The sequence below is a fragment of the Anser anser genome (assembly GCF_964211835.1).
Source record: "Anser anser genome assembly, contig: HAP1_SCAFFOLD_32, whole genome shotgun sequence".
Taxonomy (NCBI): Eukaryota; Metazoa; Chordata; class Aves; order Anseriformes; family Anatidae; genus Anser; species Anser anser.
In genome coordinates, this window is record NW_028154148.1 from 3,456,971 (window position 1) to 3,471,265 (window position 14,295).

The 14,295-nt window shown below is 52.5% G+C and overlaps 1 protein-coding gene across 1 annotated transcript; it reads right to left on the bottom strand.

The window, feature by feature from the left end:
- Positions 1-5,016: 5,016 nt before the first annotated feature.
- On the bottom strand, positions 5,017-11,343 carry LOC310890561 (olfactory receptor 14C36-like). Its single transcript, XM_083852885.1, has one exon. It carries the CDS (start codon positions 9,282-9,284, stop codon positions 8,334-8,336), a length of 951 nt encoding a protein of 316 aa, XP_083709011.1. The 5' UTR covers positions 9,285-11,343; the 3' UTR covers positions 5,017-8,333.
- Between the last annotated feature and the right edge of the window lie 2,952 nt (positions 11,344-14,295).

Here is a 14,295-nt window from a genome sequence, read left to right on the forward strand (position 1 = left end):
CCCCCTCCTTCTTCACTGACCTTGGTGTCTGCAAGGCTGTTTCTCACTCATCTCTCTCTCCCAGATGCTATTCCACAGCAGTTTTTCCCCTTACCTGGTTTTCCTCATCTGGTCCCTTCTACTTGGTGAAACACATCCAATTTTCCAACATATCACTGTCACTTTTCATTTCCTTTTTTTCCTTTCCACAAACATTTCCTTTGTCTCCTTGTCCTCACTGCTTCCAGTGTTCTAATAGAGCAGTGTTCTGCTCTAATGAGCTCCAAGAGAGGCAATGTCAGTGCTGGCCCTAGTCGGGCCTGGGCACCACGAGGGATGCCATACGAGCAGTGGTGCTGCTCACCACGAACCAGGCCAGCTTCCTACAGAGCTGCCTTACAAGGAGCATGGCCACCAAGAAAATCTGAGTTATCAGACCCAGCTTAGATCCTGTGAGATACCACACGGAAAAGGGTCTAGAGCCAGTAGGAAAAGAGGTACAGGTGTGGGAGTCCCTAGGACAGCCTGGTGTGGAGAGGAGCAAGGGCTGTGACAAGGCTGAGAGTCCCAACAGGACCCAGGGTTTTGTGCCCATGGCTCTGGCTGTTGTCTCTGCCACTGAGGCCTAGGAGGAGACAGCTTATCGTGAAAGCACCAGGGCCTCATTGCCTCCTCGCCCCCACCCATGAACCAGGCAGGGCTCGTACCATTCTCCTACACTTGGCCATGCACATCCCCATCTCCTCCTGCCCCACGAAGAGCCCTGAGCAGTGTCTGAAGGGGAAGGATCTCCCTTCCCAGGGGCCAGGGGACAAGGCCTGGTCCTTTTTTTTGTTGAAACACATCCAGTTTTCCTACACATCGGTGTCACCTTCACATTGCCTTTTTCTGCTTGTCCTCAGTGCCTCCAATGCTCTGCTCTAACGAGCTCCAAGGGAGGCTGTGTCAGTGCTGGCCCTCAGGGGGACACTGCAGGAAACTTGCCTCTGACTTGGACTTGTTGAGAGATGTCTTCAATTGTCTCTCAGTGCCTGAGGTTCGTGGGCTCCTCAGCAGAGCCCCCCGAGGGGGGATTCCAATGCCTTGGGCTGGGCGTCTGGTGCTGAGCTGGGCCGGGCTCGTGGGACAGAGAGAGCTCGTGGCAAGAGGGCCGTGGTGCAGAGAGACAGCTCTGCCCAGGAGCAGCTCCACTGCACAGCGCAGCAGGGCTGGGGGCTCTGACCGCAGCTGGCACGGGGACAGGAGAGAAGGAGAGAGGGCTTGGAGGCAGTTGGCAGTGGGAGGATGCTGAGAGCTGCCTGCAGGAGAAATCTGCACAGCCCTTGACAAGGTACGTCTCTGGCAGCAGGGCCATGCAGGTGGGGTTGCCAGAGGGGTCTTCTACAGCTGGCACATCCGATGCCTGACAGCACCTCTCTGGATAGTTGTGTCTCTGTTTCTCCAGCAAAGTGTAGAAGATGGTGTAGAGAATGGCATTTACAAGAGGAAATTTCAAGAGGAAGACTGAGGCTTGGTTTATCTGAAAGGGAAAGACTCCTGTTCTGGAAGGGAATCTGAGTGAATCTGAGCGCACAGCTTGTGGGATGGGGTCTGTGAGCATGGACAGGGAGGAGACGTGGGGACACAGAATCGGCTCCCAGCAGGGACACGGGCAGGCAGCAGGGACATGGGCAGGCGGTGAGAGGGAGCTGCTGCCAGAAATGCTGTGCGAGGGAGGGCTCAGGCACCTCCCTGCCATCCCCTGCAGGGCAGGCGCCTTCCCTGGGACACCCCCTGCTCTCCTCTGCCACCAGCACAGCCTCTGCCCTCAAGCCCCCGCTGTCCCCAGCAGGAGCTGCCTCCTCTGCAGGCAGAGCTGCAGCACAGGAGGGTGTGCTGAGTGTCCGTCTGTCCCTCCCTGGCCTTGCCTCCCCTGGCAGCAGCACGCTGCCATTCCTCCTGGCTTCTCCACCTGGCCGTGCTGCTGCTGCTCTTGTTCCCAGGCTGCTGGGGATGGGGGTTTCACCTGCCCATGGAGTGAGCCCTTGGGGTGCCTGGGGGAAGGGGAGTACGGGGACAGGGTGAGGGGTCTGGAGATGGGCACTTGGAGCCTGGATTCCTCTGCTCTCAGCAGTGTCCTGGTTCTTTTCAGATGAACAACTGAGTACAGCTTTCCTGCAGCTCTCACAGGGCAGCTGAGACCAGCACTGATGGACAGATTGCCTGTCCTCACTAAAGGACACTCTGCACTATAGGGCCAGTCCCTTTTTCTCTGAGGATCCACAAAGTTTCTCTTCAAGTGCAGGAGAAATGCCCAGGATTTCTGTTTTAGAAAAACTCATCAGGTGTTGTGGGGTAGCAACAAGACACAATATGACCCCATGAAAGGAAAATGAAAAAAAAAATCCATATATATATATCTGCTCTGCAGTTGGGTGACCTGGGAGCAACACTGGGGCAAAGTTCTTTGATATCAGGCCTGAAGTGAATCTGAGATAACCCCATGTTCCTCTTTACCTCTGCCTATAGGGCATAACTGACTCTTCCATTGCCCACAGAGGAGTCCCCTGCTCCCAGGGATACCCTCAGGCAGCATCAGGAAGAACTTATGAAAAGGACCTGCCAAATGTCTTCCTGGAAGTGGACAATGTTTTTGGCAATATTAAATGAGAAATGGGATGAGTTTTCTTCTGGTAAGTCTGTTGTACATTATTACTGTTCTTTCTCTTCCTTGTGCAGGACCACATCCCAAAACAAGCAGATGTCCAATAGAAGTGCCATCAGTGAGTTCCTCCTGCTGGCATTCGCAGACACGCGGGAGCTGCAGCTCCTGCACTTCGCGCTCTTCCTGGGCATCTACCTGGCTGCCCTGCTGGGCAACGGCCTCATCCTCACCGCCGTAGCCTGCGACCACCGCCTCCACACCCCCATGGACTTCTTCCTCCTCAACCTCGCCCTCCTTGACCTGGGCTGCATCTCCACCACTCTCCCCAAAGCCATGGCCAATGCCCTCTGGGACACCAGGGCCATCTCCTATCAAGGGTGTGCTGCACAGGTCTTTCTGTTTGTCTTCTTGATTTTGTCAGAATTTTATGTTCTCACGGTCATGGCCTACGACCGCTACGCTGCCATCTGCAAGCCCCTGCACTACGGGAGCCTCGTGGGCAGCAGAGCTTGTGCCCAGATGGCAGCAGCTGCCTGGGGCAGTGGCTTTCTCCATGCTGTCCTGCACACGGCCACTACATTTTCCCTGCCCCTCTGCCAAGGCAATGCTGTGGACCAGTTCTTCTGTGAAATCCCCCAGATCCTCAAGCTCTCCTGCTCAGATGCCTACCTCAGGGAAATTGGGCTTACTGTAATCACCTTCTGTTTAGGAATTGGTTGTTTTTTTTGATTGTGGTGTCCTATGTGCAGATCTTCAGGGCAGTGCTGAGGATGCCCTCTGAGCAGGGCCGGCACAAAGCCTTTTCCACGTGCCTCCCTCACCTGGCTGTGGTCTCCCTGTTGGTTAGCACTGCCATGGTTGCCTACCTGAAGCCCCCCTCCATTTCTCCAGGTCCCATCCCTGGACCTGGTCGTGTCATTTCTGTACTCGGTGGTGCCTCCAGCACTGAACCCCCTCATTTACAGCATGAGAAACTAGGAGCTCAAGGGTGCAGTGAGGAAACTGTTTCTCTACGTGCTTCTTAAGTATCAAGAATGTCTTCAATATCTTTGATTTTGATTTAATAGTATTCTTGGCCTTTTGACTGTTAATTAGTTTACTTACTTTGACAGTATTATCTAAACTACTTATAGAAGTAGGCTTCCAGTGTACCTATAGGCAATAAAGAAGCCACAAGAACTTTCTTGATCTCAACTTTCCTCTCTTCCTATCACCTCTGTAGCTGTGGGAGCAGTCCCAGCTCAGGGCCAAAACCCAGCTGGCACAGGGAGGAGCAGCCCTGGTGTCCCTCAGAGCTGCCCTTCACTGCCCGCTGGGCTCTGCCTCTCTGCTGCCTTGATAGGATCGTAGAATCATTAATGTTGAAAAAGACCTCCACGTCCATCCCATCCAATGGCTGTCCTACTAATAATGTCATCACAAAACCATATCGCTAAAGACCATGAGGTGGGTCTGCCTCCCCGCCTGCCCAGCACAGCCCTCCCTCTGCACGACCCCTTGCTCTGCAGAGCAGCTCCTCTGGCTGTCATGTCAGAGAGTCCAACTTTTGCCTGAAGTCATCCCTCAGGGCTGCTTGCAGCTTTCTACGCAGAGGTGGCCACTGCCTCCCAGATGCCATGGGGGGCATCTGAGGCCTGCACGATGGCCTGGGAAACATTACCCTGGATCCACAGAAGCCATTCCCGAACCAAAACACGTAAGCAGGAAGCTCACTGTGGCGGTGGTGCAGAGCTGCTGGGCACCTTGTGCAGGGTGCTCCTACAGACCTTTGTGCCCTTTGCCCTCCTGACTACAACGCCACTTCTGTCTCAGGAATGGAAGAGCCAACAGAGGTGAGACAGAGATCATGAACTGTGAGATCACGAGTGCCATCAGATAGCTGCCCCTTAGAAGACAACTGATATGGGGAGGTCAGCAGAAGCCTGGCCAGGAGAGGTGTGAGATTTGAGGAGGGAACAGGGGCTTGACAAGAAGAAATTAACAATTTTGAAGAGGAAAGAGGGTTCATGTAATGTTCATTCTGCCGTAACACTGACTTAAACAGTCACGTAAAGCCGTGCCCCTATTTTAACTAGTAACCTTAATCCCTAAACCTAAATGCTGCTCCACACCCTGACAGGAATTCACTACTCTAATGCTGCAATTTTCCAGAAATCAAAGCTCAAGTTCCTCATTTTGTTGCCTCCAGTGATGTTTATCTTCCAATAAGGATGACTGTACATGATGTATTTTACACTGATTAATAGGAAATTTAAAATCATAGTGTTAATATTAATCCATATCATACTAAGTCAATGAGAAACAATGGGTTTCTTGCTAAGGAAACCGTTAGACAGACTGCTGAGACATGGGCGAGCTGGAACTCACTGACACTCAAAGCAGCAACTGGGTTGGTGAGAGCGGTCTGAATGATCAAAGAGTAAGGGGAGGGCAAAGCAGGAGAACCATGGGAAGTGCATGGGACCAGACAGGCACCTGGAAAGGGGACATTCAGCAGGGTCTGTGTAATGAAGACGCTTTTTCTGCCTTGAAGATGAGGGAGCACACCATGATAGACAAAGTGATGACAACGCAAGTACAGGTGAACACCAGTATTTCCTCTCCTGCGATTAATATAGGTCATGGAAATTCACATTTCTTCATCATAGAAATTATACTTCATGTGAAACAATTAACGGAAGGAGTTGAATCATTTGAGCTGATGAGTGGTTGCTGTATTAGTTAAGTGCTAAAAAAAGTTACAGGGTATTGGGGCAGAGCTTTGCTGTCTGACCATAAGCATAACCATGGAAAACGTCCTGACGCCCCCTTGTGTTTGAGGCACTTCCCTGGACCAGCAGATGTCAGAAAAGACCTGCAGGAGACCGGAGCCCTTTGGGAAAGTCAGGTGGAGCCAGGTGGAGTTCCCAGGGCACCTCCACTGCCAGCAATGGTCTTTGTCCTGTAACTGCAGCCCAGCCCAGCACAGAAAACCCCTTCAAAGACAAACCCCTTCTTCAGTGGGTTCCTGGGATAGACCTAGATTTGAAATGGCCATTGGAATCCCATGATACTCTTCCTTATTCCTATGAGACACTTGAACATCCGTTTCCCTTCCTGGGTCATCTCTAGCAAACTCAGGCTGAAAAACTCAAGTATACCGTGCTTCAAATTGCTGAGGCAGAACCCATCAGCTTGCCCCACTTTGGGGAATCATCCCCTTCCAACTAGGCATATGAAAGCGAAAAAAGTGAAATGACCTGTCAGGTCTATGTGCAGAGTAAGGGAAAGGCATAGGCATTGTGCTGGAGTGTCAGAAGGCAAAAAAGCACTGCACTGTGCCTCAGAGTAATCAAGGAGACCTAATCCAGTTCATCTGTGAGATAAAGCAGAGTGAAGGATGTTGAGTTGTGTCCTAACATGAAGAAGGATGTACATCACTGGTGAAGGAGCTGTCTTTTTGTGCCATCACCAATGCAAATTACACAAGAACTACATCAAATAAAGGTAACGTGTCCCACCCTGGCCCTGTCACACCACGGGGCAGCGGAGGGACCTTTTTCGGTTTCAGCCTCTTCTTCAGAGAGGCTTTGCCCTCTCCCTGCGCACCATGGGGCAGAGCCTGGCCCTGGATGCTCCGTGAGCACCGTGCAGGTCGTGGCAGGCTGCGGTGAGGGGACGAATGCCCTGGGCCCCCTTCCTGCTCTGCCCAGGCCAGCAAGGGCCCCGAGCGGCCTCGTGTCCCCTGCCCCTGCAGCTCGGGGCTCCCTTCCCCAGCCCTGGCTCTGCAGCACCAAGCCCTGCTGGGAGCCCTCCCCTGCATGCTGCCACCGCTCCCTGACGCTGCTGGTGCCCTCTGCCGGGCACTGCCCAGCCCAGCCCAGCCCCTGCCCACCTCTCCCCACCTCCCGGACCTCTCCCCAGCCCAGCAGCCCAGGCTGGGCTGGCCCCAGGCCAGTGCCCACCGCAGGCTGCTGCAGGGCTCTGGGCACGGCCAGCACAGCCCCAGCCCCTCGCAAGGCACCGCAGCTGCTGGCACAAAGGCGGCTCTGGGCCTCCCCAGCAGCCCCCACGCTGGGGCCAGCCACGGCTCAGGAGATGGAGGGCCGGGAAGCTGCAGGAGCCCTGCTCTCCTGCCTGGGACATCCCCAGCACAGAGTGCCTGTGCCCCGCAGGGCCAGCCCCGCTCCCCAGGCCAGCACAAGAGGCCTGGCCCAGGCACAGAGCAGCCTGCCCCATTCAGGTGTCTGCACAAAGAGCTTTCCCTTTCTCCTTTACGCATCTGTGCAGGCCCAGAAATGCTGCCCTGCTCTTCCCCAGGGCCATCCCTGCTCCCAGAGAGCCTTGCCCAGGGCAGTGTGTCCGTGCTGGCCTGGCCGCCCGTTGGTGCTTCCCTCCCCGTGCTCCCCACAGAGCCCCGAGCTGGCGGTGCTGCTCTGCAGAGCCAGGGGTCTGTGTTGCCCTGGGACCCCCAGGGGATTCCCCTATGCCCGTGCTGCTCAGGGTGGGCAGCAGACCCAAGTCAGTGGGGCTCTCTGCTGCTGAGCCCCTTTCCATCTGCCCTGGTGTCTCAGTAGCAGAGGGCAGTGCTTTGCAGGGCCCTGGGGGGTCTCTAAGAGCTGAACGGGCAGGCAAGTGCTGTACTAGATCCAGCTCATGAGCTTTCAAAGAAGCTGTCCTGAGCCACGGTTGACTCTTGGGTAACTTTGCCTGCTGGCTCCTCACAACCCCTGCGGGCATGGCAGAGCCCTCCTTAACCCATCGGCTCCTCATGTTCAGCTTTTCCTTGTAACGAAATGCTCTAACTTGTATCATCAGTCATTAGATGAGGAACTCACTGCCAACCCATGCTTGCACACTGTCCCTGGAGATCAACTGACATCTCTTGGCACATCCAGATTCCTCTCCAAGATGTCATTTGCCATCAGCCCCAGCACAAGTGGGACAGTCCCAAGCAAATAATTCAAGGGCCAGTTGTTGTTTGCTGGGCCATAGGCAAGCAAGAAGGCAGCTCGCAGTCCAGCCCTTGGTCCTTCACCGATCACTCTGGGGTTCTGATCCATTGTGAGGCCCAGAAAAGCAAGAGGTCTGTTCAGGAAGCAGCTCCTTGGGTGTATTCCTGAAACCAGGTTTGCAAGAGGCGTGCAGAGACATTGAAGAGATGCCAGTGTAGAGATAAGAGGACTGTCACCAACATACATGAGATCTCAGGGCTTATCCAAATACAAGAAGCACAATGTGGAAGCCAGAAGAGAGCAGCAGTGGAAAGGCCACGTCCTGCTGCTGGCCATGGCCATGGCTCCAGGGAAGCAGCAGCCCCGACCCGAAGGCAGCAGAGAGGCAGAGCCCAGCGGGCAGTGAGGGGCAGCCGCGAGGGCCAGCGGGGCTGCTCCTCCCTGTGGCAGCTGGGCTCTGGGCCCTGAGCCCCTCCTGCGTGCTGGGGCTGCTCCCCCACCTCCAGAAAAGATGGGAAGGGATGGAAGGTGAGACCAATGAATTTCTGCTCGACTCTTTTTTGTCTTTATCTAAACGGGAATCCCACTTCCACAAGTACATGAGATACTTGGTTCAAAACTAAAATACAATGATAAACACACAGGATACTAAATAGATCATTACTGAATGAAAATCACAAGGTTCAGAAAACAGTAAAGTAAGTAAGTAAGTAAGTAAAGTAAGGCTGTTCTAACACTTATTCAGAAAAGAAAAAAAAAATAAATAAAGTGTCCTGTTAGGACTTTGCGCCCATTATTAATGATGAAGAAATGTATCCAAAGAGTTTCCTCAATGCGTCCTCGAGCTCCTTGTTTCTCATGCTGTAGATGAGGGGGTTCATGGCAGCAGGAACCACCGAGTACAGAACTGCCACAACCAGGTCCAGGGATGTGGAGGACGTGGTGGGGGGCTTCAGGTAGGCAAACATGCCAGTACTGATAAATAGGGAGACCACGGCCAGGTGAGGGAGGCATGTGGAAAAGGCTTTGTGCCGGCCCTGCTCAGAGGGGATCTTCAGCACGGCCCTGAAAATCTGCATATAGGACAGCACAATAAAAACAAAACAACCAAATGCTAAACAGACACTAGCTACATTAAGCCCAACCTCCCTGAGGAATGACTCGGAACAGGAGAGCTTGAGGATTTGAGGGATTTCACAGAAGAACTGATCAAGCTCATTACCTTGGCAGAGGGGCAGGGAAAATGTAGTGGCCGTGTGCAGGACAGCATGGAGAAAGCCACTGCCCCAGGCAGCTGCTGCCATCTGGGCACAAGCTCTGCTGCCCACGAGGCTCCTGTAGTGCAGGGGCTTGCAGATGGCCACGTAGCGGTCATAGGACATGACCGCGAGAACATAAAATTCTGACGCAATCAAGAAGACAAATAGAAAGACCTGGGCAGCACATCCCTGATAGGAGATGGCCCTGGTGTCCCAGAGGGCATTGGCCATGGCTTTGGGCAGAGTGGTGGAGATGCAGCCCAGGTCGAGGAGGGCGAGGTTGAGGAGGAAGAAGTACATGGGGGTGTGGAGGCGGTGGTCGCAGGCTACGGCGGTGAGGATGAGGCCGTTGCCCAGGAGGGCAGCCAGGTAGATGCCCAGGAAGAGCGCGAAGTGCAGGAGCTGCAGCTCCCGTGTGTCTGCGAATGCCAGCAGGAGGAACTCACTGATGCAGCTTCTGTTGGGCATCTGCTTTTCTGGGAGGTGGTCCTGCAAAAAAAGAGCATGAGGGCAATAAAGAGCAAGAAATTTATCAGAAGAAAACTAATTCCTGTTCTCCTTTAAAATCACCAGATAAATTGTCCACTTTCTGGCTGACATTTGGCAGATTCCTTTCATGCATCCTGATTCATTCTGCCTGGGAGTGTCTGTCAGAACTGGGGGCTCTGCTATGGATAATGCAGGAGTCAGTCCTCTCCTACAGCAAGAGGTGAAGAGGAACATGAGGGAATGTCAGATTCACTTCCCTTCTGATATCAAATGAGTTTTTTTCCCCAGTTTTGCTCCTAGTTCACCAAACTGCAGAGCAGAGCTCTGGTGGCTTATTAATTAATTAATTAATTTGTTTATTTATTTATTAATATGAACATATAAAATATAAATATAAATATAAAATATAAATATAAATATGAACATATAAATATATGTTCTAGCTGCCCCACCACTCCTCAGAACATATTCTAAGCCAGAAATCCTGGTATTTCTGCTGGAACTGAAGAAGTGAATCCTTGTGGATCATCATCAGAGAAATCAGGATCATCATCACTTTAGTGCAGATTGTCCTTCAAGGAGGACAGCCAGTCTGTCCATCAAGTCTGGTCCCAGCCGTCCTGTGAGAACTGCAGGAAAATTCTACTCACATCTTTGGCTGAAAAGAACAAGGCCACTTCTGAGAGCAGAGGAATCCAGGCTCCAAGTGCCCATCTCCAGACCCCTCACCCTGTCCCCGTACTCCCCTTCCCCCAGGCACCCCGAGGGCTCACTCCATGGGCACGTGAAACCCCCATCCCCAGGCAGCCTGGGAACAAGAGCAGCAGCAGCACGGCCAGGTGGAGAAGCCAGCAGGAATGGCAGCGTGCTGCTGCCAGGGGAGGCAAGGCCAGGGAGGGACAGACGGACACTCAGCACACCCTCCTGTGCTGCAGCTCTGCCTGCAGAGGCGGCAGCTCCTGCTCATTGCAAACGATCTGTGCTCACCTCAAGCCCGCAGACACCTCCCAAAGACATGGCACTGGGCATCGGAGGGTTTGTAGCTCCCAAAGATCAGCTAGGATAAAGCCTGAGAGGACCACAATGACGGTGTTGATGCAGTCTGTGGGCTGAGGTGTGGGAAGGGACTTTATGAAGTTCACTGATGACATATTGGTCCCTCACTGCAATGCTCCACAGGTCTTAATCTCCAATACAATCCTGATATCTCATTACCATGAAACCTGCCTCCCCTCCACTGCAGGATTCTTCAAGCACAGGCTACAGACAAAGTCTTGCCTCTCAGGTATCAACTGCCTTGGTCTTTCTCTTCAAAAATGCAATCATAAATGCCATTCTCTACAGCATTTTCTACTCCTCGCTGGAGAAACAGAGACCCATCCCGACAGCTGCTATCAGCCATCGGATGTGCCAGCTGTAGAAGACCCCTCTGGCAACCCCACCTGCATGGCCCTGCTGCCAGAGCCTCACGGTGCCAAGAGCCTGCAGATCTGTCCTGCCACACGCTGCCCTCTGTTGCTGTGCTCCTCACTGCCTCCAAGCCCTCTCTCCTTCTCTCCTGTCCCCGTGCCAGCTGCGGTCAGAGCCCCCAGCCCTGCTGCGCTGTGCACAGGAGCTGCTCCTGGGCAGAGCTGTCTCTCTGCAGCTCTGCCCGCTTGCTACGAGCTCCCCATTGGGCCCAGGAGCCCAGCCCAGCTCAGCAGCATAGCACCCGACCATGGCATTGCTTGCTCTGTGTCATTGGGCTCCCTCGAGGTGTCCCCAAGGCCTCAGGGCTGACAGCTCCCGAAGGCAGCAGGGTCTCTGCTGGGCTGTGGTGTCTGAAGCAGACCGAAGTCATCACCGACTGCTCCTCTCTGAACAGGGGAGAGGCTGGTTTTAGAAGTGTGATTTGTGCTATTAAGGCTATTTGCTTCCCTTTCTCAAATAATTCTTGAGCTGTGTTGCCCCATGTGATGATGACATCAATGTACTGGAGGTGTTCAGGAGCTTCCCTGTGTTCCAGGGCAGTCTGGATCAGCCCATTGTAAATGGTAGGGCTGTGTTTCTACCCCTGGTGCAGTCGATTCCATGTGGACAGGAAACCCCTCCAACTGAAAGCAAAGTGCGGCCTTCACACTGCTGCCAAAGGGATGCAGAAAAATGCATTAGCAGTATTAATTGTGGCATAGCGCTTGGCTGCCTTTGACTGCAGTTCGTACTGAATGAAGTTCTAGCATGCCCAGCACAGCAGCACTCAGCGGTGGTGTGACTTCAGTCAGGCACAGAAGTCCACCGTTCTCTTCCACTCACCATTAGAATTTTGCACTGTCCATATGGGACTCCTAAAGGGTGAGCAAGTGTTGCTGATCACTCCTTGGCTCTGCAGTCAATGAACCAGCTCATGCATGGGAATCAGGGAGTCTCTGTGAGTGCAGTACTGCCTCAGGTGCGCTGTTGTGGTAGCGATTGGCACCTGCTGCCCATTGGCCATCAGCACCTGCACAGCAGAAGGGTCCTGTGAGAGACTGGGCAAGGTAGACAGCAGTCTAAAGGTAGACCTTTGGATCTTTGAAGTACCCTCTCCTGAAGTAGTCTATGCCAAGGAAGCAGGGAGCTCCTGGGCCAGTCTCAATGCAGAGCATTTACCACTCTTTCCCATTAGACTCACTTCAGCCTCCAATAGAGTTAACTGTTGGGATCCCCCTGTAATTCCAGAAATACTGGAACAGCAATTTTCTCAGAAGAACCCCTTTTTGCCAATGTTTTTCCTTGCCCTTCACGTATCCTTGCCTCTAGGGTCGAGGTCTATTTTTCCATCCCATTTTCTCATGGCCTTTCCATGGTCACACAGTCAAAACCACAGGATGGAAACTGGTCTGCACCCAGTAGATCACCTTTCTCAAGCAGAGGGATGCTTACTTCTGATAGCTGAGCTATTGGTTCGTGCAGGTGCAGAGGAAAATGTATTCTCTTGTAGTTCTTGGACCTCTTGAGAAAGTTTCTCTCTAGACGAGACACAGGCTTATAGGGAAGAAGAGAGACTTCCTTCACACTGCCAGAGTTGGCTACCCAGTTCATCCACTGCGGGTTCCTCTTGGTCTTTCCAAGTCATTAATGCCAATGAGTTGGCATATGCTGATGGTGTGCTCTGTACAAACTTCTGCCACATGGGTCGTGTGCACTTGACTTCATCTGGAACCTTGGATAGCTGTTCATTTTCTAGGTTTCTACAAATGGCATTCAGCATGGCTAATTCTCTCAGGTACTGGATACCCCTCTCCATGTTGGTCCACTTTCCTGGTTGACATACAAGATCTTCCTTCAAGGGATACTTTTCCTTGACACCTGACAGGATTTAGTTTCTTGTGCCCTTTTGCAATGGCTTTGTCATTCACCCCTTCCTTAGGGGGGGATCTCAGCTGCTTGGCTTCCCTGCCCTCTAATTCCAGGCTATTGGCACTGTTCTCCCAGCACTGGAGCAGCCAGGTGACAATGTGCTCACCAAGATGATGGCTAAAATCTTTTCCCTTATCTCGTAGCTTACCCTGGGAAAGGGATCACTTGGTTTCTGATGTTTAGATGATCTCTTCTTTTTTGTCATCCTGCTTCCCTGGTGGCCTTTCTTTGGTGAAACCTGCCTTATCTTCTTCTTCCTCCTTTCTTGTCTGGGTAGGAGTTTCTTCACTTTCTAAAGAAACACTGACTTCCACACCCATCGTTTTTTCTTTCATAAAGAGGTAACCGATACTGGCAGAGGTTGGTTCTCTGGCCCAGCCATGGGGCCCTCCGCAGGGGCTGGAGTGGCTGCAGGGCCCATCACAGGAGTTGTTCTGGCTGCAGGGCCTTTCAGAGGAGTTGGAGTGGCTGCAGTGCATATCGCAGGTTTTGGAGTGGCTCTAGGGCCTGTCACAGGGGTCGGTTTAAATTTACGCCCATCTCAGGAACTGGAGCGCCTGCAGGGCCTGCTGCAGGGTTTGGAGTGGTTGCTGGGCCCTCCACAAAGGTTGGAGTGGCTGCTGGGCCTGCCACAGGGGCTGGCGTGTGCCTGCAGGAAAAGTCACAGGGGTTGGGGAGGTGTTGACTGTGGCTTGTTAAGCATGGGGCAAGGCCCAGCACACTGCAGTGATTTGTGTCTCTTTGCAGTTGCCAGGGTGATGACACACAGTTTTCACAGTTTTTAGGATTCTGCACTTGCTCAGAGGTGAAGTTCCAAAGCACTGGAGGTGCCCCCTGCTCTAGGTGCCTGCCCGGATCCTCCCACACTCCCTGCCACTCCTCACTCTCCTGCCTCTGGACAGATCTCTGGATGGCATGCTTAAGTGGTTGTTTGACATTAAACAAAAGCTGAAACACTTTCAGGAGACATAACAAAAGGAACGCACTGGTTTGACCATCCCAAGGATATTCAAAGCTTTGAAGAGCTAGTGTAACTAGCCTGGAGGAGAAGGGGGAGGTGAAGGAGAAAGGGAGAGTGAAGCAGTGGGGAAAAGTGTCCTCCCCTTGTCTCCCCCATGGCTTGGTTTCCTGAGGAGAAAAGGTCAAGAGTGTAATTCTTAATAGTTTCTGAGAGATGGCTCCCAAGGTACGGAGGTAATGGCAATGCTGAGTACAAGTACCAGATTAGTTTCATGACCAGGAATTTTATCATATCATAAGCCAGTGTTACACGATACAACAAAAGAATAAACTTGAAGGAGCCATCAGAAAAGATAAACAGCATGACAGGGGAGACATACAGGAAGTCATGTGCTATACAACAAAGTTCTGAAAGCGAGCACAACAGACTGGAGATTAAAAAAAAAAAAAAAAAAGAAAAGAAAGAAAATCAACTTTGTGATCAGCAACTATTAAAATCAACTAATGGCTATTAAGGCTTTCTTTTAACATACTGTGGTGAGATCTGTCATTTGCTCAAACTTTGTGCTCCATGTTGGGCACCAAAAAGAGCGTGGTTTAACCCGGCAGGCAGCTCAGCACCACACAGCCATTCCCTCACACACACACCCTG